The sequence below is a fragment of the Parasteatoda tepidariorum genome, chromosome 10 (assembly GCF_982258835.1).
Source record: "Parasteatoda tepidariorum strain Cologne lab strain chromosome 10, Ptep-v5.0, whole genome shotgun sequence".
Lineage (NCBI taxonomy): Eukaryota > Metazoa > Arthropoda > Arachnida > Araneae > Theridiidae > Parasteatoda > Parasteatoda tepidariorum.
The window spans coordinates 98,248,827-98,274,802 of NC_141764.1; the positions used below are offsets into that span (position 1 = coordinate 98,248,827).

The window sequence follows — 25,976 nt, forward strand, 5'->3', positions numbered from 1 at the left end:
AAAATTCATAGCAGAATGTATTCTTGTTATAGCATTGTTTTGAAATCATTATTTTATGTGTTTATATTAAATATAGAAGTTAGTTATAGTATTTTCAGTAAAATGTTGATTAAAAAAATTTTATTTTTAAACTAATGTTTTTTATAATCTTTAATTGCCACGCTTTTTTTTATATTTTGTGATTTATTAATGAGTCACTTAACCTTTCAGTTCAATTTATTGCTAAAGATGTAAAACACATTTTAAAGACATTTTGAGTCTAAATATGAAGTCAATTTAGACTCAAAATGTCATAATGCCATGATTTGCCAAGTTAATTTAAATCTTATCTATTTTCACATTATGTTCAAATCATTTATTGTCATTTAATTATGTATGTATGCCTGAAAATAATTTTATATGAAAGAGTTTTTACACATGACATCCTTGGCCTTCTCCTTAGGTTTACACATATTATTTATTTATACTCTACCATAAATATGTGTGTATTTGTTCATATCTGTGTATTTGTTTGCATGGTTAGATTATGTATGTTTCAACAATGTAGGGTTGTATCATTTTAGTGTGTTTAGTGTGTTTATGTAACCCAATGTGTTATTTAAGTCTATAACACAAAATAACTCAGTTAAATTTATTATATTACTAATGTTTTCTTGTATTATTAATTTTTTATGTCTTCAATTATAGACTTTCTTTTGATATTTGTGTTGTGTTAGAATTTCATTGGTTTCAGAATAACTGATATCAGTTTTTTATACTGTTTACAACTAATAATAATATTTACAGGTTAAAAATATTTCTTTCGTTTTAGATGTGATACAGGGTATTATGGTGATCCCAGAATAGGTGTTGGCATACCATGTCGTCCATGCCCATGCCCTGGTGTTGCTGGTAGTGGCCTTAGTCATGCACAAAGCTGTGAACTAGATCCTCGCTCTCAAAATGTTCTCTGTCTCTGTGATGTAGGATATGCAGGTAAATAATATAGCAGAATAATTTTAATCTTTTGTATTATGTGAAAGAACAGGTATTTTGGGCAATAAATAATTTTCATTAACCAAAATGTTATTATTAATACATAACTTTTGATGCTAATGAAACTGGAATTCATCATCATCATAATTGACCAAACATCCCAATGTGGGCCAATGCCTTCCTCCGAAGATTTCTCCATAATGATTTTTGCTTTATCTTTGATCTCCAATTCTTTTCATTAATTGCAAGAAAATCGGACTCCACAGAATCAGCCCATCTGAATTGTAGCTTCCCAGCTTTCTTGTTCCAGTGGGTCTAAAAAGCGATATCTTTTTTATTGTATTAACATCACTCATTCAAATTACGTGGGCTATCCAATTCATTCTATTTATTTTTATGTATTTAATATCAGAGGTTGTTTATAAACCTTGTATAAAAGTCAATCTAGTGCATGTAAAAACTGGAATAAATTTATTATAAATTAATCTAGTTATTTAAAAGTAGTTTCAAGGTAATTGCTAAAATTTTTTACTTTCATAATTTCATTGCTCATTTTTGTTTACAAGATTGTAAAAATGCATTTTTACTGGGAAATTCTTTTTTTAAAAAACTAACATTTTGAAAATAATTCTCATAGCATTGAATCCAGTAAACACACAGTACTAAATAAAATAGTAGGCATCTTAGAAAATGACTGCAGTATGTATTTATATTGTAAGTTAGCTATAAGTTGCTTTTAAAACAAGAGAAATAATCGAGAAGAACAGTTACCTTCAAAGACACAAAACCTTATACATTATTGTTTGGGTGGTTTAACACTGATATCCTTGAAGTAAATCTACCTCTAAAATTATGTTTTTTTTTAAATATTTTATTCTACTATGCATTTCAATTTGATTATATTTTTTATTTCTTAACAATATTTTCTTAAATTGAATTTTGGAGAATTTCATTTTTTTAACAGTTTCTTTCATATTTGCATTAAAAAATTTTTTGACTGCATTTAAATTCAAGTTTCAGGTTAGTGCATTTTATAATAAAATTATTTTAGGAAAATTTACCAAAATTATTGCCGCATTTATACTCATGCCGCCTTAATAATTTCCTCTAATTTAAGCATATGGAAATTAATTTAGTTCAGATATAGTACATAAAAAGAGTTGAAATTTTTTCTCTTCTTTTAAGGATTTTTTCGAGCATAAATTTTTTTAGTATTTAATTCATACTCATTAATATATTTTATTAATGTATAATTTTTTTTCTCTGAATTAGCTAAAAAATTTAAAGATAGCAGTACAAAGTGCAACCAATAAAAGTAAAAATTTTAGAGAAAAAGTTTGGGAATTTTTTTATTGTAAATCTTACTGCTGGTATTTTTTCTTCTTCTTTTTTTAATTGAAATTACAAGTTGCAATTGTGAAAAGAAAAAAAAAAAAACCCATCTGATGTTTTTCTAGGTTTTTTTTCTTGTTAAGCAAAATCATACTGATTCTAATCTAAAATCCTGTACTGTATTATTTGATTTAATATTCATAAAATTTTCAAATTTCATTTCACAATGATGAAATCATTTTGTTAAGGCAAATAATAAGGTCAATCTGCACTGCGAACTTAATTATGAAAATGTTATTTAAATCTACTGTTTCTTTTCCAGCAGCCAAAACTTTATTCTGCCATTGAATGTTGTGTCATTTAAGAATCATTTTAAGTTTTAAGGAACAATTTTGTAAGACCTTTTTTTGCTTCATACATAAATGGTTCAAAATAGATTACGCATTAAATTTTCTGCAATTTTTCATAAGGTCAAGGTTTAACAAAATATGAGAATGAATTTATTAGGTCTATTAACATAATGTAGTTACTATTCTTTATATGTGTGCAGTTTAATATTTGCTTTGTAGTATTCAAGAAACATAGTATTATTCAACAATACTTTTTATTTTTAGGTGAGCGCTGTGACCGTTGTGCCAACAATTACTATGGTCAACCAACTGTGCCAAATGGAACATGCCAAAAGTGTGAGTGCAACAGAAATACTGATGAAACTGTTCCTGGCAACTGCAACCCAGACACAGGAGAGTGTTTACAATGTTTGTATAATACAGGAGGTCATCATTGTGAAGAATGTATGGATGGCTTTTATGGTGATGCAACAAGACAAGAATGTTTAAGTAATACATTTTGTTTTTTTATTGTCATTACCATTAAACAAGTTATCTTTCTTACCTTTTTTTTTTAGATTAAGATTATAATATCACAATTATGATTCATAGACTACTTATTGGAAGTAAATCAGTGTCAGGGACTGGTTATACTGGGTTAATAATGTTCACATAGTTGCAATTAAATCTTACAAATCGAAGATTTTTTTTTACAGTCAACAAATCTGTATAGCTTTAGGTGTCACTTGTTGAGAACACAAAAATTTCTGATTTTTCACATGTACAATGCGCCGAAAAAAAAGGACAACCATAAATAACTTTTGATCTAATGATCAGATCTTCACATTCAAAGACGTATTCTTAATGGTTTGAGGGGGTGACCTCAATTATGGTAATTAACCAGAGCAGACGTTATTTTAAGTTTTAAGAAATAAGACACAAAAAAGAATAAACATACTTTCTCTAAATAAACATACCTGGATTGCGTTCAAAATTATAAGGCTATGGAGTTGAGCAGTAGTAGTCGTAAACCCGAAAATTGGGTCGACTGTTCAACAACGGTTGTAAATTTTTTTTTTATTAGTTTAGATGATATTTTAAGATACGAAATCAGACACAAAAACGTATTTTCCCTGAATCAATATTACCATTTTTTTCGACGGATTTGGATTTCTGACCTCCAAAACATAGAGGGTAGCAGTAATCTGAAAAATGTGGTCCCCATACTTTGTTCAGGAGAGCAGTTCAAAGTTTGAACTTCTTAAACAAATTTAAAAAAATTTGTACACGCTTATAAAATCCGTTTATCCATACATAATTCTGTGCAAAAAATAAATTTTAGTGCATATTTATTATTTTATTTAATAATGGTTGGAAAAAATTTTGAATTGTAAGGTATACAATATTTTACATCATTTTAAAATATGTAATTCTACATGGGAAAATATAAAGTTTGAGCAAACTCGGTTGAATAGTTCTTGAGAAATTAAATTTTAAATATTTTCCAGATTAAATATTTTTAAACATTACCATATTTCCCAGATTGCGGCTTTCCTCCACATTTTGTTGATCAGAAACCCAAATCTGTTGAAAGGAAGGTATGTTTATGCAGAGAAACTTCGTTGTGTTTGATTTCGTAGCTTAAATTATCGTCTGAACTAATTAATTAGCATATTTGAGATCACCCTTCTGAACCATTATGATTGAGTCCTAGAACGTGAAGATCAAATCATTAGATCAAAAGTTATTTAAGGTGGTCTGTTTTTTAATTTGTGCATTGTACTTCATCTAGTGTCATCTACATATCTCAATAAAATCATGCTTTTGTCTCCTAGATATGATAAATAATAGATTATAATACAGTCAAATCTCCACAATTCAGAGAAATTACTTGTACATGCACAAAAGAAATAACTTGAGCTTATGTTAGACCAATATTTGCTGATTAATATTATTTATTATGTTTATAAATTTTAAACAGTGGTAAAGACATGCGAAGGAGAACTTTAGTAAATGAATAATTGAACTGTGAGTGATCATTACTAGGAAAAATTTTTTTAACAAATTCTAAAAACTGGAACAGATCATTATTAGATCAGTATTTTAGTAGATTAAAACTACTGTTAATGATTTTCTTGATTTTTTTTTAACTATTTGTTGGTAACTTCAAATAGTGGTCACCTCTTAACTCTGGACACCAGGGCTCAGTCTTGCAAGGGACCATTTACTAGAGTATTCATTTATTATTATAAATATGCCCACATGAAGGTTGAATAAAAGCATTAATTAAGGGAAGCTTAGTGTTGAAACTAAGATGTATTCAAAAGTCATTAACATGCTCTTTTTTCCTTTCAAATATGTGTTGTAAAAATAAAAAATAAATTACTAACTTTAATTATCAGCTGATAATATATTATTTTTTGAAGAATTTTAATGACTTTTTTTCCAAGATTTTGCGCCTGACATATTTTTAAATATATAAAAATAAACTAAATAGGAAAATCTTAACATTAAATTTTAACTCCTTTATTTACGTTCTGAAAAATTCAAAAGCATTATAAAATTTTTAAAATATCCTTTTCTAAAGTAATTTATTACACAAAGTATAAATATAATTTTCCTCATTAAAATTTATAACTCTTCAGTATACTAATGAAAAGTGTTTGAAAACAAATAAAGAATTTATGAAATTCTTCATAATATTTGGATGATATATTGTCCCTAGTAAATGAATTGATTTAAAATAGAATTTTTCTATTCAAATCGGTTTATTTAAATCATGTTGCCGTAAATCAATGAACCTTGTATAGTGAACTGAACTTTCATTGACTGAAATTTTTCCTTGCTATGAAAATTTGCCACTTTAAAATTTTTTATTAAGATGATACAATTCAATTATAGTTATCAATATTTAATTTTTTTGTATTGTCTAGAATGTGTTTGTAACAGTTTGGGAACAGCTGATGTGAATGGTATTTGTGACAAGAGATCAGGACAATGTCCTTGCTTACCGAATGTGGTCGGCATTTCTTGCGATAGGTGTGCACCCAATCATTGGAACATAAGCAGCAGAACAGGATGTAAAGCTTGTGATTGTGACCCAATTGGATCATATGCATCTGAATGCAATGAGGTAAACTTTTTCTGTATTTAAATTCTTATTTTTTTTCTTCGTAATCTACCTATACATTTCTCTTACACCTCAACAAGGAAAGTCTCTATTTTTTCCCCCACAAGCGTGTGAGCTATCATGAGCATGTAAACAAACATGTTTAGAAATTTCTGAATGAATAATAATTCTTTTCTCACAGTGACAATGAAAAGTTGAAACAAATAGAGTTAGAAGTTGGGAAGAATTGAAAAGTTATAAGTGAATAGCTCACATCGAGCAAATAAAGTGTTCTATATTATGTTTCAATTATACTTATTTGGGAAGAATTGAAAAGTTAAAAGTGAATAGCTCATATCAATCAAATAAAGTGTTCTATATTATGTTTCAATTATACTTAGTTGGGAAGGATTGAAAAGTTAAAAGTGAATAGTTCATATCGAGCAAATAAAGTGTTCTATATTATGTTTCAATTATACTTAAACGGATTCATTAAAACCTCAAATATGCTAATTGATTAGCACAGACAATATTTTAAATTATGAAATTTACCACGAAAATGTACTTTCTCCAAATAAAAATTTACTTTTTTTTGTTGATGGATTCAGATTTCTGACCCCCAAAATATCTAGGTAAACTGCAAAATAGTTTGATCAGGAGATTAATCCAAAGTTTGTAATGTTAATTTTATCTTTCTTTATTAATTCAAAAAAAAAAAAAAAAATTAGTTATATGATTTTTCATGAATTATTTATGTTTGAATTTTAGTTTGATGGTCAATGCCCGTGCAAGCATAGTTTTGGAGGGCGTAAATGTGACGAGTGCCAAACTAATTATTGGGGTGATCCACACATTCAGTGTTATGGTGAGTAATTTTAAAATTAATTTTTTGCGAAATTTTAATTCAAAAAAGTTTTTTATATTAAATTTTGTTTTATTTAAAAAAATATTTTTTAAAAAAATTTCTTTTAATTTATAAATTTTTTTTCTAAAGAATGTACATCAAAAAATTAAATTTGTATCTTTAAAACAAATTATAATGTTTTTTTTTTATTATTTCAAAATCTTGATTCACTGGTTTAGGCAAATGTAAACACTATAATTAAAGTAATAAGTTTCATTAATCAAATCTAATAATTTTTTTGTAATGAGGCTCCAAATACTTGATGTTTTGTGATTAACATTTATTTATTAAATTGAAAGCAGCTATTGTTCAAATTAATCCTCAATGGACCAATGCTACATATAAGCTGCATGGCCCTTTTAGTTACTAAATCAAATATCGCATATACCGTGGCCAAAATAATTTTATTATTTTAATTAATCTTATTTTTGCAATTTAACTATAATTATATTATTTTAATTTTAGTTTTAATTCTTTTAATTGTAACTGGCAGGAAGCAAACTTAAAATATGTTTGGAATATTTAGGGTTAATTATTATCTTTGTGACATAAGGATTTTTAGCATGAAACAATTAACTTATTAATTTTGGGACATCACATGTAGTCTGTGTTTTTTAAATCATTTTATAGAATGAATGAATGAATGTGAAAAAATATGTGTACAGTAGGGAACCGATTATCCGGAACGATCGGGACCATCGCTATTCCGGATAACTGATTTTTCCGGTTTTCTGAATCGCTACAAAAAGCCGTTTTTTTTATCGTTAAACCCAACTAAAAAAAGAAATATATATTTGGAAATTATCTTAAAAAGAAGAAAAAACGATGAAGTAATACACTAATGATTATTTCTAAACTGATGGTAAGGTAAACATCCTTCAAAAAAGAAAGAAAAATCCTAAAATTTTATGAAGAAAAAAACATCTTTTTAAAAAAAATCGCGGGAAAATTTATCGAATTTCGTTCCGGTTTTTTGGTTTTCCGGTTTTCTGATTTCCGGATAACGGGTTTTGTACTGTATTTAAATGTACTTTTCTGCTAGTACAATGTTACGTCAAAAATATTTTGCTGGGAATTTTTTCTCTCTATAATTTAACATCGTTAAGGATTTTGTTCCTTTTATTATTTTTCTTAATAAAGAAGTGAATGAAAATTAAACAAAGGGTAATTGAATGTTTTCTAGTTGAATTTTCTACAGGAAATTTCTTAAAAAGTGGTTTTTAAAGATGAAAACAGTTTTAAAAATGTGACAATTAAAATTGTTTTACTCACTAAAATGAAACTTATTTTCTCAATTATTTTGGTATGAAAAACTATAAATTAAGAAAATAATTTTCCTGACTGTTTGCAAGTTGTTGCGAATTTAAAAGATAATTTTAATTTTTTATAAAAGTAAAAATGCAAGGAAACCTTTACTGCATATATTAGTTAAAATGTATAAAAACAAATCAAAATCAATATTAAATCTATGATTAATAAGGGTTGAGATTAAGTGAAGGCAATTGATATTTTATGTGGCATATCAGGAGAAAATTTACCGAAGAATATTTGTTAAGTTTGTTCAGTTGTTATTCTGAGTTTTACTATCTAAGTCATTTTTATTTTAATAGCTTCATTTTTTTCTTTTAGTAACTTAATCTTGCACAGTTAAAACTTTAAACTTCATTTTTAATATTCCATCATTCCAGAATGATGCAAACATGTTTTGAATGCAATATTTTTATACTCGTTGATGTTTATGATTTGATTACATCTTGTTAAACGCTTAATAAGCATGTTATGAATTATTATTGTAAATTAATATTATATTTTGATACTTTTCACCCCATGAAGCATCACAACCCACATACGGTTCTGCATGAGGAAAGTCTAGTTTTTTTTATTTCACAAATGGTTCTACATATAGAAAATTACTCTTTTTTTCTAACTATTTGCACAATATTTTCCTAATTTCTAAAAGCACTTTATTTTCTTGTTTGATGATCTCATGTTGTACTTTACGATATATTTCAAGAAAAGTGGCTTGGCAACTATTTTCTTTCTTTTGCAAATACTATCAATGCTGACAGAATTTCAGAAAACTCGTCAAAAAAATTATTTTTTAAGAAAAAAAAAGTGTAATATGTATCTTACTATACAAAAATACTGGATACTTAAAAATTTCTATTTTGAATATTTTGTCGCTTACAATGATTTTTCTACTGAAACTGCAGTGTTGTGATTAACGTTGCTGTGTAGTTTTTTTCTCTACTCCTATTCATAATACCCTTATGCTTTTGTAGCTTGTGAGTGCAACCGTGAGGGCTCTAAGACGTTACAGTGCAGAAGGGATGATGGTTCGTGTGTGTGTTCAGAAGGCATTGCTGGAAGGAACTGTGACATGTGCGCCAGAGGTTACACAGGAAAGTCACCTTTCTGTGATCCTTGTGGAGAGTGTTTTGACAACTGGGATTCTATTTTACAAGAACTGAAAGGTACCCATTTCATTTTTCTTTTACTTGTCATAATGTCATAAATTACCTTGAATCATAACTTTTCTGCCGGTCATTATTAGGTTTGAAGAGAACTTTAAAACCATGCTGACTTCAATTTATATCATAAATAAATGCAAATTATTTTATTTTCATAAAAAAATTAATGACAACTTGGCAGTTAAAATGTAAAAAAATTAATTAGTTTTTACTCAAAAATTTATTTTGACAGGCATGGAGTTCTATAGTCAAAGATAATTGGAAACCTCTGGCCATAGCATTTTATGGCAACATTTTCTTATTCTAAGGAATACAATTTTTATTTTTTGTCAAATGATTTAGAAGTGACAACTAAATATAATATATTGTTTTTTGCATGAAATTAACTTTGAAATTTTAAACAAATTTTAAAATTTGATGCTGAAATTTTTGGTTTGGTTATATATTTTTCAAGATCCAGCAAAATGCTCAAAAATTGACATTAACATTAAGGAGCCTAGATTTATGACCGATCTCTTCCTTTTCATAGTCATTGTATCGTGACTATCAAAGTCAAAAATAAAAATCCATTGAAAAAAGGGCATGTTTTTGCACTGAAAGTATGTTTTTGTGTTTGATTTAATAATTTAAAATATCATCAGTTTGAATGATTAAGCTCATTTAAATTTAACCCCTTAAATCATTAAGATTGCTTGTTGGTATGATAAAAACTGATCGTTATATCAAAAGGTATTCCATTTCTTATTTTGCACACTTTACTCTTTTTAAATCATACACTGTTGTGATATCTTTTGAATGTTGACAGTATGACATGTAATTGTTATATTTTTTAAATGATAAACATTGGGCATGAGTCATTATTTTAGTTAATGTTATCTTATTTATTTAATGCTCTCCTAGGACCTTTCCTTTCTCTTCAAGGTAAGATAACTCATTTTTTAAAAGAGAGAATATTCTATTCAATGCTTAGTTAAACAGCAAAATCAATATGTTGCACTTTAAATAAAAAAAAATTTTTTTCACTGCATAATCAAACTTTTCCCCTCCTTTTTTGATAATCTCTATTTTTGAATTAGTATACAAAATTAATTTTTTAATAAGATTGAAAAATCCTAAAGGATTTGCTTTTTTATTTATTAATGAGTCTGTCTAACATGTATTGTGCTAGTTTGCTACATTGCATTGTAAAATTTTAACTGCGATTATAAGAAACTATGTCTATAAACTGACTGATGCAAATTCATTAAACAATTGTTTAAAATCTTCTAAAAATAGTGACTACATTTCAAAATTAGTTTGTAGTCACTATATTTTAAAAAAAGTAGTTGTAGTTTTGAACTACATTTGTAATAAAATACTCGTAGGTGTAGTTATCTACCAAAAATGTGTTTTTTCCTGGCACTGATAATTATATTGTAAATTATTTAGTAAAAGTATTACTAAATTAAGATAATTATTAGTAATTAGATAATTATTAGTAATTAGATAATTATTAGTAATTAGATAATTATAGATAATTATTTAGTAAAAGTATTACTAAAATATAATTTAAACTTTCACTGAGAACTGTTAACTAGATATTATTTTTTATATTTAAAGTTGCTAAATTTCGGAAGAAAAGACAAAACTCTCTTGTTTGAAAATACGTCTAGAAAATTCTTTCAATAGACTCTCTTCTTTGCAATTCTCAATGGTACAAGTATCAACTACTTTTAGGTTATTGTTTTATTTGTTTAGTTGATTACAAATTTTACAAATTATAAAACACAATTTTACAAATTATAATTTTACAAATTTATAAAAAATTTAAACAAGAAGCTCACTTTTTTTCATCCAGATACCATTTTATTATTTATTTAAAATTTTTAAGCTCTGATGATAACTACAAGGCTATTGATGTGTTAATTTTATTGGAAATTGTAGGATTTATTGAAATTTGGGGATAAGTTGTCAAACGTCTTTACTGACAATACAAACTTCATGAGGCTTATTCAAAAATGATTTACAAATAAATGCAATCAAAAATATTAGGTTTCTTTGTTTTAAAAACATCTTAAATGTTAATTACAGTTAGATTTTATTTTTAGGTTTTATATATTTTGATATCTAAACTCTGTATCTAAATAATTTGTAGTCACTTATCATTGCTTAAATGGTTTTCAGATCAGACCAAAGCTCTGTTAGATGAAGCTAGTAGGATCAAGCAGACTGGAATTACTGGTGCGTATTCAAAGGAATTTGCAGAAATGGAAGGGAAACTCGAAAAAGTGAGGGAAATTCTCGCTGATGCAAATGTGACGGGTGCCGACATCGAAGATTTGAAGCACATGGTGGATCAATTGAAGTAATTGCTCTTTGTCACTTAAGTGAAAGTGTGCAAACCAAATCATATGTGAATAACACTTTGTTTTTTCAACCTAAGTAGTGTTTCCCACTTTGTGATTTTAGTTTTCAGAGTTATCTTGTCTCTAGTTTTTATTTCATTTGACCAATATTTCCAAAAAATATTGTTCAGTCAGAGTTCTCCTTAGGAATTAAAATGGACTGGGCGCTGCCTCTCTGAAAAGGACATTCATTCAACACCAATAAAATTTATCAAAATGTGTAATATTATGTAATAACTGAATTCCATCTTCAACAATTTTTAACTTTCCCTCTTATACTATTTTATGTGTATATTTCAAAAAAATTATTCTCTCTCATTATCAGAATAAGGAAAAAAATTTGTAGTGTATAGAAATAAATAAAGTCCTGCTAATAGATAATCTCTGGACAAAAGTTTTTTTCAAAAAAAAAGTAAACTAAAAAAAAATATTAATTGATAAACAACTTGAAGGATTTTCTATGTAATTTAAACTGAAAATTATGAGAAAATAGACATTTAAAGTTGCATTTTTTTTTAAAAAAAAGTATTTATTTAAAAAATAAAAACTATAAAAAATATATTAATATCCCCCTTCCCTGTGAAAAGAGATACTTATAAAAATTTAATGAGTTAAGAATAATCCTAACAATATTAATATTTGTAATGGTAATCAGAATTAAACCTATAAATACAGATAATTTTACCAGTGTGTGATTATTATTTAAACAGTTAATTAATTTATTTACAACGAGAAACTGAAAGTAAAAAGGCTATATTTTTAAAAGGATGGGCTTCTTATTTTTACAAAAAGGACAAAGTGAGGGTGCATTTATGGGGTTTGAAGGGTAGGCAGGGCTGACTGCCTTTCTAAAAGCGCTTAGGGAGGACACTGGTATGTCAGTACTTTTATTGAATAAATATTCATAATGAATTATGTTCATTATGTTAAAAATTTTGAACCAATGAACACACGATAATGTGATTGTTCTGCAAATTGAGAAATAGCATAAGCAGAGGCAAGGGAAAAAAATATATGAAATAAATATATTGTTATAAAGATAATGAAACGTTGTTTACTAAATATTGTTTATATTTGCCAGTTCTATTACATGCACATCATTCTGTGAACTGACTAATTGCGATGTGAATGGTTTTCAAGTAGATAAAACATTATATAATATAAAAATAAAGATTATTCTTTTTCTAACTATGCGATTATATTAAACAGTTGTGCTTTTTGTTTTTCTTACAGTTTTCACAATTATTGAATTGGTGTATGTTATAAATCACAATAAAGATAAATGTAGTTTTATTAAATTAAAATTTAAAGTAAACTAAAATGACTTAATTTACAAGTTTTGTTTCTCTAAAACAGCTTTGAAATTTTTAAACATTTTTGCTAGTATATTACTAAAGTTTCAAATTTTTTTTAAATAAAAAATTAAAAAACTTATATGGATCAGCTTTAATAATATATTCAATTTGAGTTAAAATTTTTTGTTATAAACTTTAAAAACTTTCCATACTTTTTAAATTTTATCTTCAATCTAACTATTTATAAAAAATCCAAAATAATGTTATTGAAAAATTTTTAAAAATTCATTTTCTTATGTCTTTGTAACTGTAAATGACTGAAATTAGTAGTTGTTGACTTCCACCATTGAATGTTGACAATCACATAATCGCTTTGGTAAAAGTCTAGTTAAGTGTTACTGCCCGGTGTACCAAACAATGATGTTTTTTTAAGGTTCAGTGTCACTGCCGGGTATACATTTGCCCGGTACTCCAAACACTGATGTTTCTCCTAATCTATCCTCAGCAGATATTAAAATATTGAAAAATGTAATAATATCAATGAATAAATTAATATCAAATAGGATATAACTAATATTTCAGACATAAACCAAAGTGACTGTGATTGTGGACTTTCACTTGATTTCAGTCATTCACTGTAACATTGTTACAAGTTACTTAAATAAATTGTATTTTTTATGAAGTTGAATTTTTAGAATAAAAATTTTTGTAATAAAATTTTTCTACTAATGTTATTTAGACAAAACTTGACTGTTACTCAAGAGCACTTAGATGTAATCGATGGAGAGCTTAATAATACAACACAAAGGATTTATGATGCCAATTTAGCACTCACCGATTTACGCAAAAGAGCTGATGAGTTGACAAATGATGCTCAATCATTGAAAGATAATGCAACTGCATTGCAGGAAGCTAATGTCGAAGGTAAAGACACATGCATATGTTTCTTCATATGTGTTTTAAGTTTTTTTTCATTTGTTATACTGTAATGTAACTTTAATTATGGAGTACATTGAATAGAGTGTTTTGGTTTAATTAATTCTTTTCATTCAAAGTACTTTTAATTCTTTTCTTTGGCAAAGTAATTGTAATTGTGTTCAAGTTTAAAATATTATGGTCCCTCTTTTTATTTGAAAAAAAAAACTCTACATTTGCTTTATTTTTTGTAAAAATTTCATTAAATTAAATTGTTAAATTTTATTGAAATTTACCTTGAAATTTTGTGCAATTTATGTATAATTGCTGTAAAATAATTTGTTACTAAAGTTTCAATGTGCTTTATTTTATTGTAGTCAATTATTTGTTGAAATGTATAAGTTTAAAAGCATAATTTAAAATAGAGTGTCTCGTAAATGCTGCGACTAACTTATAAACGAGTTAAAGCACATCATCATGATTAAAATTACATTGGAGCCCATAATTGGAAATGTCGTTTATTGCTAGGGGAGCTTCCTTATTATTACCCGTTCAGAAGCACACAAAGAATCTATTCCTATAAGGGAACCACCCCTAGCCTCAAACAGTTGGGTTCCTATGCCATTTTAATCATCATGATGATGTGACCTAACTCCCCCAGAAATTTGTTTCAACATTTCTGCAGTCTGCTGTTACGTATAACATTTTAAAGCTTGTACATTTTGACAAAAAATAGACTACAGGGATGAGATTTTTCCGCTTTTTAGCGGATTTCCGCTTTTTTCACTTTTATCTCTTAAATTTCAGCTTTTTTATCAAAAATTCCGATTTTCTAAAAATTTCATTTTTTTTAACAAGTTATCTGCTTTTTCAGAAAATTCACCGATTTTCAAAGAGAAACAGAAAATTCAAACTACATAGCTACCAATCCTTTCTCATTTTTACTTATTTTACCTATTTTCTCCCCTTTTACACGCAGCAGATAAGATTTTCCGAATTTTTTACCGCCCTCCAGATAGATCCGATTTTCGTAGTTCAAATGACGCTGCTTCTGACAAGCCTTTTAGAGGTCCCAAGCCTGGAATCTGCTAATATCTCGATTCTTATTCACACAATTTTAATATCAAACATAGCTTTTCATATTTGCTTGTTGCGATTCTTATTCACGCGATTTGAATTTTGTACGTTGCAATTCTTATTTACGAGATTTAGAAATCCGAAATTGATATTCGTATTTACGTCTTTTTAAAAACCTATATAGCGATTCGTATTCACACAAGTTTAAAATTCAATGTGTTGATTTGCTCATGCGGTTTATAATATCAAACATTGATCTTCGTATTTATACGTGATTTTAAAATAAGGCATTGGGATTCGCATTCACGCATTCTAAAAGTTATGCATCATAATTCTTATTTATGCAATCTAAAATTACGCATCATGATTCGTATTTACGCGATCTAAAAATTATGAATCGTGATTTGTATTTACGCGTTTTAAAAATTCTATATCCCAGATTGTATTTTCTCATTTTCAAAATCGTATATCTAGTTTCATATTCATGCGATTTCAAAATCCATAATTGTTATTCATATTCACGCAATTTTAAGATCAACTACCGCGATTCTTGTAAGAAATAAAATTTTTTTAAAATTAGTTACTATAAGGGTGACTGTTTTTCTAACGACGATTATTAGTATATGTAAGTGTTACAACATCAGAGAAACTGGAAGAGAATATATTCAAAACTTACATTCTGTGCTTGCAAAGAAGAAAAAATAGGATTTGTCACAAGATGTTTGAAGATGGACTAACGACTAAATATAGCAAACATAAAAGATATAGCAAACAGAAGCAATCACTTAAAAAGGGATTTAATTAAAAAAATTTGGGGGGGGGGAAGAGTTAATTAACTCATCATCAAAATTTTATTTATGCAGTACTGCTATTTATGCTATAAAATGCAAAATTCTTATCAAATAAAACACAATTATCTAAACAGTTGCTGAATTGTCATGTAATTTTTCAAACTAAAATAGCAATTTTTGTATGTTAAGGAGTTACTATATATTTCTACTTCACTGTTATTGATATGTTTCAGAGGGCTGTAGTTAGATTAGACTATAATATGAACATAATGATTCGGTCCATTGTTAAAGTTTTTTTTTCCAATATTATTTAAAAAGTAATATTACTGATATATTTGCTATAAATCTCATAACAGTATTTATTAAAAGAAAGGAAATATTAATGTATATTCTCAGTAATTTTAATTTGTTAAACCAGGTAGTTTTTCAAGTAATAATTGTCTCTTATGTGAACTGAGGAAAAATATAATTTTTAGCTTTATTTTTTCAATTGGTAATTTTTTTTCACTAAATGTTAAGTATCAATGTAATCGTTTTTATAATGATAGATTAGTACACAATTGTATGTCAACACATCATTTATTACCTTAAACTGTCTGGAATTTGTTATTAAAGGGTTGCGCTTGCGTAAAATTTACTCTCGTGGAAATTCAGCTTTTTTGCGTTTTGGCTAATCTCATCCCTGAGACTAAAATGTCATTAAAGAAACTGTTGGAGAAAGAAACTGATTGCAAATTTAAAATCAACAATGTAAAAGTATCTAAGATCTGTTAAAAAATCTCATGCGAGAGGAAAAAAAATTTCTCCAGTGTTTTCTGCAAATTCATTTATCTGTAAATTAATTAATTGTTGATTGATTTACGATATGGCTCTTATTATTTTATACAGTTGTTGAAAAGTCATTACACACTTTTAAAGTTCAATTGTTTTTTAATTGTTTTAATAATAAACAAAAAGAAACCAGTGACTTTTAGCATATGGAATTCCTTATTTCTGAGTGTAAATTATTTGATTAAATTATATGTCTTATCGTTTTTTTTTTCAATTTGTAGGTGCATTCAATATAACAAAAGATGCTAAATTGAGATCTGACAATGCAGACAATAAAGTGAGAGACTCTCGGGCCGTTCTCCAGGAATCAGAAGGTCATCGCCGTAGAACCGAAAAACTGCTGAAAGATGCCACCAATCTGTACAACCAAACTTATCTGGAAAATGAAGCCGCACTGATGAAGATTGCCGGAAAAATTAATTCTATTGAAAATGCTATTCCTGATCTTAACAACATTGTAAGCAAATTTCCATTTAGTACATTCTGTTATCAATAGAATATTTCAAAATATATCCCTGTATCGAAATTTTACTGTCATCTTTAAAAAAAATTATAAATTTTAAGTTATAAACTTGAATATAGTCATGAGATTCTCAGATATGGTATTTTTTACTTTTATCATTTTCTTTAATTTTGTAGATTTCTTTTTGCCATTTTCCAATTTTTTATTATATTTCCAGGGTTAATATCCATAGAGTAAAAACTTCTATATCATACACTTTTCAGAAAGTCAAAAAGTAGAAAACATTCAAATGATTTAGTCCAAAATTAATTCAGTTGTTTGAAATAGTTGTAAGAAAAACAAGCTGTTAAAAGTTTTGGTTTAAAATAATTGTTTTAGATTATAGTGTTTTTTAATGTTGCATGTTTTACTTTTCTAGTCTGTAAACACAACAATATATATATCTGAAAATTAAACAATTTACAGTAGGGGTGCACAACCTTTTTCAGTGAAGGGCCACATGCACAGCAGATTGACCAATGAAGGGCCGCATGCCAAAGTGTTTAGACCGACATATTGAAAGCAATTGTTGGTGGTGATTGTTATATAAACATCATTGTTTATATAACACTAAATTCTTTTTGTCGCTTAACCTTGTAATCTCTGCAGAAAATACAACACTTTAAAACGTTTAAAATTAGAAAATGCAAAACTAATTACTTAAGAAAGAAAACAGAATTCGAAAATCAGAATCAATTTATCAGAAAAAATTTAGATAAATTGAAATAATTTAAAAACTATGGAAAAATTGAAATTTTTTTATCACATTACAAAATACAAAAGTCCATTTAAACATAGATTTTAACGTTAAATTTTTTCTTCATAGAATTAAATTTCAAATAAATAAATATTCTAGTTATTAATATAAATTCAAGTTAAATACTTTGATTTAAAGAAAGTTTATAGGGTTAAAAATGATTAAAACAAAACCCCTTAAGTGGAAAATAAGATTTAGCATTTATTAGGGAATGTACTTTAACTTTCAGACATTTTTATTTTAAATTATAAGAGGCTGAGAGAGGGAAGAAAAAGAAAGAAAGAAAACACATTAAATTTTAAGGAACTATATTCCTTAATAATAAAAAACTATTAAGATACTTGTTTACAACTTTTTATGACGAATATATTTTTAACATGACACTTACTATTTACAATCAATTAACAATCAATAAAATTTACATTACTTTACGAAACTTATCTTGATTAAATTTTTTATACAGTTAAAATTTAATGATATACAAATCGTTTCCCAGCATATAATCATAAATGATATAAAATGCTCCAAGAAGGTAGAAAATGGTTTAAAAAATTTCTTAATGGTTATACTGTAATTTGCAAAATTTTTGAATATTGAGAAAATTTTATCAACTTGATCATGTGATATTTTTTGAGCCATTAAATGAAAATGTAATGATTGTATTTAAAGACTACTCTGTAATTTTGAACAGGCCAAATTCATTCTGGAAAACAGTCTTTCGACAAAAGCTGTTGTTGTGGGTAGTATTAAACTTAGAGCAAATAACATCATCAGTTTTGGAATTTGTCCTAGATGGTGTTCTTCCTTTCTGGGTTTTTAAATCGCGGAAATACAAATAGCGATGTGTTATTTTTTAATTGCTTGAATACGAATTTCTATGCGTTATTTTTTAATTGCTTGAATACGAATTGCCATGTGTGATTTTTAAATTGCGTAAATAAAAAACTCGATGCTTGTTTTTCAAATCGCGTGAATACGAATCTTGTGGCTTTTAAATTGCGAAAGGACTACTCACAACACTTGATTTTTAAACTGCATGAATATGAATCGCGATATATGATTTTTAAAACGCGTGCATATGAATTGCGAGAAAAGTAGCAACCGATGATATTTTAAACGCCAGAACATGAATCGCGATATGTGATTTTAAATCCAGTAAATACGAAATGCGATGGATTATTTTTAAATCTCGTTAATGTTAATACGAAATGCGATGGGCAATTTTCAGATAGCGTAAATACAAATTACGATGTATGACTTTTAAATTACAAGTGACAACAAAAAGAATAGGTTCGATGTGTGTTGTTGAACTTGCACGTGCTCATGGGACTAAAGAATTATGCCGTGTTTTGAATTATTTTTTTTGCAAAACGGACCGCGTTTAATATAAACACATCTCGTTTTTTTTTTCCTGGGAAGGTGTTGATTTGGCTAAGATACATAATTACTTTTTAAGTTACGAAAAAAAATTAAAACTGAATCGAATTTCACGAGTTGTAATATTGTGTGAAAATATCAGGTATATTCTAAATCACAAATAAAAATGCAGCAATAACGAGAAAGAAGAAAAAACACGCTCGAAAAACCTCTTAAAAAATGCGTGTTAATATCGGTACAACGCAAATGATAAAATCGGCACAAACAGAGCACGTAAAAAATAATTATTTTAATGCGCGATTCAAAACTCGCTTGCTGTCAAACCATAGTATTAAAAATATCATAATCTTTTTAAATCACGGGGAAAACGTAATAACTACTAAAACAATAGCCAAAATACTTTTATATTTCAGATGAAATTGGAGTAAATAAAGTCCATCAAAATATTATGTAATTTAAATGCGGGATTTGAAATTAAAATGTCGCAATAGCGTATAAAAAATATCGGTACTTTCAAAACCTTGTAGAAATGTGTAGCAATAATTTCTAGAATAACGATTAAAAAATAATTTGATTTGCGATAAAATCGTTACAATTAAGCCGTGTCAAAAAATGGTTATCTAAATGAGCGATTCTTTACTCGCGATTCGTAATAATATCGTGCAAAAATATCGAAGTTTTAAAAACCGGGCGGAAATGTGCAGCAATAACTGTTGAAGAAAGGTTCTAAAGTCATTTAGATTTTCAATGAAGTTTGCACAAATAAAGCGTTTCATAACTTTCAAAAATCGCTATTTCAGAAACTACTTGAAAATGGGTAGCAATAACTACCGAAAAGTCATTGGAATCGGCACATACGAAAGGCGTCAAAAGTGGTAATTAAAATTCGTAAATCGTAATAATGATGTATTAAAAATATTGGGATTTTTAAAACTATGCTGAAATCCGTAGCGTTAACCATCGAAAAACTACATTGATTGAGATCAGGGCTAAAGAGAATAGAAGGGCTGGTTCACTCCTTTGAAGTAGCTCTCGCCGCGCCAATCCTCCTATTTTCTCTAGTGACGTTACTTTGGCGCAAAGTTCGCACTTTTACTTCAAGAACTTACTAGAACCTTACTAGCTCTAACTAATATTGGAGCATTTCTTTTTGCGAGATATTCTAAGACATTTGTTATTTTCTATAATGACTTTCCTCAGTTTTTGCAGTGAATTTACAAGAATTTAAAACTATAATGCCAGTTTGCGCGATTGCAACTTGAAAAAATTTTGATAGAAAAACAAAAGGAAAAAATATAATTTTCCGAGTGTTCCCTAAAGTAAATGAGCAACTATGTAAAGAATGGATTCCGAAATGACACAGTTAATATAAAACAGCAATACGTTTATTATGTCGTTAAGAACTTTTATAAAAATTCATTATCTAAATAGAAACCGCCTCGTTACTTCAAAAAGAAAGGCAGGTGAAAAAAATTAAAAAATGGATAAAGTCAAAGAAAATTAAAATGTAAATAAAAAGTATAAATAAAATATATAGTTGGAATTCTCCTAATTTCATAACATATTTTTTAATGTAGTTATTCTAAATATTCATGATTTTTTTAAAAAATTATATTCTCTTAAATTTAAATATCTATAAATTATGTCATCGTAAATTTAAATATCTGTAAGCAATTGTAAAATTTCTAATTTCATTATGAACCTAAATTATTATTTGTTTCAGTAATTAGCGTTTAAGGCTGATGTTTCCTATTGATTAAGTATGAACAAATTGCTATTAACGGCATATTTTAAAATCAGGGATTCTAAATTTAACACAACTTTTTGTTATAAAAGAATATGTGGATAAAAAAAGTGTCGATATATGCTTTCATTTTTCTTAATAATTAAAGTTAAAACTGAACTTTTTAAAATAAAGTATTTATAGTGTCATTTTCGCCAACTAGTAAAACATTTTTATAAGTTTAAAATGGTACTTTTTTTAATATAATGGCCAAGTAAGTTTTTTGAACTATGTTTATGAACGAAAATAATGTGTTAATTACGTAAAGTTTGAAAGCTAATAACCAGAAAAAGTCTAACTTATTTTACAAAGAGAAAGATGCAAAGTTAACATAATATCTTTGCTTGCGATCTCCGAGATCTGTGGACACAGTGACGTCATGAGGAGGGAAATCGTAGCTTCAGCTCTAAGAGCGGAGTGAACTAGCCCTTCCATTCTCTTTAGCCCTGCCTACATTGTGCCGAAATTAGTTCCGCTTTCTAGCGAAGAAACTCTGAATGACATTTTACTAGTCAAGAACCTACCATGTTGGCTTGTTCTTGTTCATTTGTTCACGGGGTCTGTGTAGATAAGTTTGTTTTATATATAGTATATAGTTGGAATTCTAATTTCATTACATATTTTTTAATGTAGTTATTCTAAATATTTATGATTTTTTTTCAAAAATTATATTCTCTTAAATTTAAATATCTATAAATTATATCATCTTAAATTTAAATATCTATAAACAATTGTAAAATTTCTAATGTCATTATGAACCTAAATTATTATTTTGTTTCAGAAATTAGCGTTTAAGATTGTTGTTTCCAAATGATTAAGTATGAACAAATTGCTATTAACGGCATATTTTAAAATCAGGGATTCTAAATTTAACTCAACTTATTTTTATAAAAGAATATGTAGATATGTTGATATATGCTTTCATTTTTCTTAATAATTAAAGTTAAAACTGAACTTTTTAAAATAAAGTACTTATAGTGTCATTTTCGCCAACTAGTAAAACATTTTTATAAGTTTAAAATGGTATTTTTTTTAATATAATGGCCAAGAAAGTTTTTTCAACTATGTCTATGAACGGAAATAATGTGTTAATTACGTAAAGTTTGAAAGCTAATAACCAGAAAAAGTCGAACTTATTTTTACAAAGCGAACGATGCAAAGTTATCATAATATCTATGCTTGCGATCTCCGAGATCTGTGGACACAGTGACGTCATAAGGAGGGAAATCGTAGCTTCAGCTCTAAGAGCGGAGTGAACTAGCCCTTCTATTCTCTTTAGCCCTGGATTGAGATTGGGTGCGTCAAAAACTTAAAAGTGTAAATTTAAATTACCGAATTATTTTTATTATTTTTCAAAAACAAATATGAAATTTTTTTTTTTCATTTTGTTCTGATTGCGGCCGCGGGCCGCACATCGAGGGTTGGCGGGCCGCATTTGGCCCGCGGGCCGCAGGTTGAGCACCCCTAATTTACAGTGAAACCTCAAGAAAAGACCACCTCTATTTACCACCTTTTTTGGGAGGCACGGAATTTTTTCCACAGACTTTGTGTTGAAGAAAACCTTTAGGAAAGATCATTGAAACCTCCCCCTGCAACAAACATCTGCACCAAATGCGAAAAAGGTCACATAAGGATGCACAAAAAACTATAAGAGCAAAAAATTTAACAAAACGAATTAGCATATTAAAATGTATTCAAAATATTTGTGACATTCTTATTTAGAGAGCTCTTTTTAGCGATACAACCTCATGTTGCAGTCATAGTGCGTTAAAGACGATGCTCTCAATGATTTACTTTTAAGGTTAAATTAGAAAAGAAAGTTATTTTAATAAAACAAGCATCTGAAACAAACCTCTTCTCATATATTAAAGCTAACTAATTTTTATGATATAGAATTAAATGCAAACTTAAACAAGAAACATAATTGCTTATTTATTAAAATAGCTTCATCATTCATAATTTATTTTTTACACATATTGATATCAGTTGAGAATAAATGCTAAATTTTATTAATTAATACGTCTTTTCGTGACACCAACACCAGTGGCATTTCCGCACCAAGAAAATGACACTGGCTAAAATTAAAATCGTTTGTGAAAAATCAATAACAATTTTGAAGTCAATGGAGGTGACCTTTAAAAACGACCCACCTCCATCAACGACCATTTTATTGTGTAACAGAGAGTGGTCACTCCCGAGAGGTTTCACTGTATATTATTTTTATACAATTATATAATCTATTCAGGTAATAAATATATATATATATGTTTTGTGTGTCTTCGTAGTAATATAATTTTTTAATTTGTATATATTTTTTAAAATATAATATGTAACTTTATAATTATTGATCTTAGGTTTGTGGTGGACATGGTGGTGTGACAAAATGTGATTCATTGTGTGGAGGTGCTGGATGTGACAGATGTGGAGGCCTGGGTTGTGGTGGAGCCGTGACTAGGGCTGACAATGCTTTCAGTTTAGCAAAAGATGCTGAGAAAGAAATAAGAGAAAAGGAACAGAAAGCCAAACATCTTCTGGGAGAAGTAAGATTATATTAAAATTTGTTCATACCATTTTTATTTCTGATGTAGCACTAGTGGATTGATGCTTCCTTTCCATTAAAATTTTAAAGTTTTGATATTAGTTTTAAATATATATATTTTTTTTTTACTATAAATAAGCTTTTATGTTTCTTTTTTTCCTTAAAAAAAGTTTTGTGGTCTTGTTTTTTCTAAAAATAATAATAATAATAATAGTTTTTACTTTTAAATTTCACTAAACTTTTCTTCATTGAGTATTAATGTTAACTCTTGATAATAATAATTTTCAAATTTTATTTTTTCTTTAAAAGTAATATAAATTTTAATTTTGTGTTTCATACTTTTATTTTGCTTCAATTTATATTAACATACTTTAAAAAAATAATTTTTCTTCAAAAATAATAAGTTTTTGTTTTATGTTTCAATTATTTATTCCTCTCTATGTTTAAATTGTTACATCTCTCATTCTATTAAAAATGAGATTTATTTTTAACTTTATACTATTTTTATTGAGAAACATTTTAATACCTAAGTAAGCTTTTAATGTTTATATCTGATAACAACATAATTAGTGTAGTTAATTTAATGAATGCAGAATCCACACGAGTTAACAACATAAAAATGTTAACACTTTTGAGGGAAAATGGTATATTTTTTAGACAATTTCAAAATTTTTTTTACTTGGTTAGACTTTAATTAAATCTGAATTATATGCATACTTACTCTTTAATGTATATATTGAATTATATTTATTTTTTTCACTCATAATGTGAAAATAACAAAAATATGTTTTTGGAAGAAAAAAAATACTTTCTTGCTCCTACAATCACCAGTACTATTGCTGAATGAATGCATTGCCAGTTCTATTATTGTACATATTTCCTATTGTGTTGTTGGATATATTGACAGTTGAATTATTAAATATATTACTATTCAAATATACTATGAATTGTTGGACATATTTTTATTGTTAAAAATGTATTTTATTGTGCCTAATTTATCTGTAAATGAAGAATGTTCAGTTTAAGTCAGATGTTATAAGTTTGTTCTTTTAAATCCAAACTTTGACATTTATCTCTATCAACAGTATAGATTTTTTTTAATTTTTTTATATTTATTTAGAGAGTTTTATTGAAATATGTGTACTATTATTTTAGATTGGAGAGGCTAGAAAGGATGCTAATGAAGCTTTAGAGGAAGCTAGATTAGCTTTTGAACATGCTCAAGCTGCAAAAAATAGGTCTGAGAATGCAACTGGTGTTGTTGAAGATTTGTTAGACAAAATTGAGCAATTTCTGGAGGCTGGAGGAGCCAAACCAGCCGAAATAAGAGATTTTGCTGAACAGGTTTATAATTATTCATTATTGTCTATTGCTCATATAAAATTGGAGTTTAGAATTTCAATTTTGTATTATTTATAGTTAATTTTTTTTTAATAATTTTAAAAATTTTATAATTACATTATATTATGAAACTCTTTTAACAAATAGGCAAGTTAAATATTTATTCTTGAAATGTCTTTGTCTAAGTTTAAGCTTAAACAGAAACAAGCAAATATTTTAATGTTGCATTTTGAACTTTTTCTGCCCAAACATTTTGATTAAAATTTTTTTATTTTCTTTAAACATTTTGTTTCAAAATTTATCATTTTCTTTAATTGGCATTGTTTATTATCATTAGTTTTGATTTTTTGTATAAAATGGCTGCAAAAAATTATTTAAATTGATATTGATTTTTTTATAAAAATTTTGTTCAGTAAAATTTAAAAAAAATGTTCTTTTGCATTTTATTGAATTTTATTACAACATTCTTTTATAGACTTTGCGATTATCAATATCTTTGGAGCCTGAACAAATAAGTGGACTAGCCCGCCAAATCAATGAAACAATTGCTAGTCTTACTAATATTGATGCAATTTTGAATGCAACAGCTGGAGACCTTGGTGAAGCTCAAGCATTGAAAAATAGAGCAGATAGAGCTAAGTAAGCAAATTACAATTTTTCGATATAATTAATGAAATTACCCCACTTCTTGTTGAAATTTATTATATCTGTGCAGCAAATTTTGACTATGAATTTGTAATATAAAATTACGGAATTCCCAATTTTTCTTTGATTTTTAAGCATTTTTAATTTCTTTACAATCAAGGATGCTTTTTTCTTTTCTTTTTATTATTGCTGAATCATTTATTATGTTATTTGGTATGAATTATTTTTTACATATCTTGCTTGTATTGGAAACAAATAGACTTTCAATACGATTGTTACTACTGCATTGTCAAGTTTTGTTACGTGCTATAGTTAGTTTTGCATCACTATGGTTGGTTTTTATGTTTATGTTTTAATTAAATTAGATATAACTGTTGATAACTCATTTTGATAAATGTAAAATTTAAATTTCTTCGTAAAACTTTAAACTGTAAATCCTATTTTTTGCATTTTGTTTTTAGCAATGAACCTTGCAGATAAACTAAACTGTGATTGGTAGTTTGGTTGCTATAGTTATTTTTATGCATCAAGGCTACCTGCCAGTATTTACGCTATTATGAAGTATTTTCCTGGTGTTAGTGAAATGCCAATTGAGGTAACATTGTAAGCAGAAATTAAT

General features: G+C 27.2%; 1 protein-coding gene across 2 annotated transcripts in view; it reads left to right on the plus strand.

Moving 5' to 3' along the window:
• LanB1 (laminin subunit beta-1) overlaps window positions 1-25,976 on the plus strand; it is a 62,853-nt gene that overhangs the window by 31,086 nt on the left and 5,791 nt on the right. For both annotated transcript variants that reach the window (XM_071184323.2, XM_071184324.2), the window contains exons 19-29: window positions 812-975; window positions 2,922-3,146; window positions 5,570-5,769; window positions 6,514-6,610; window positions 8,932-9,123; window positions 11,284-11,464; window positions 13,539-13,723; window positions 16,635-16,870; window positions 23,187-23,372; window positions 24,527-24,715; window positions 25,188-25,351. In XM_071184323.2, coding sequence (XP_071040424.2) covers window positions 812-975; window positions 2,922-3,146; window positions 5,570-5,769; window positions 6,514-6,610; window positions 8,932-9,123; window positions 11,284-11,464; window positions 13,539-13,723; window positions 16,635-16,870; window positions 23,187-23,372; window positions 24,527-24,715; window positions 25,188-25,351 — 2,019 coding nt within the window. The remainder of the gene's footprint in view (window positions 1-811; window positions 976-2,921; window positions 3,147-5,569; window positions 5,770-6,513; window positions 6,611-8,931; window positions 9,124-11,283; window positions 11,465-13,538; window positions 13,724-16,634; window positions 16,871-23,186; window positions 23,373-24,526; window positions 24,716-25,187; window positions 25,352-25,976) is intronic.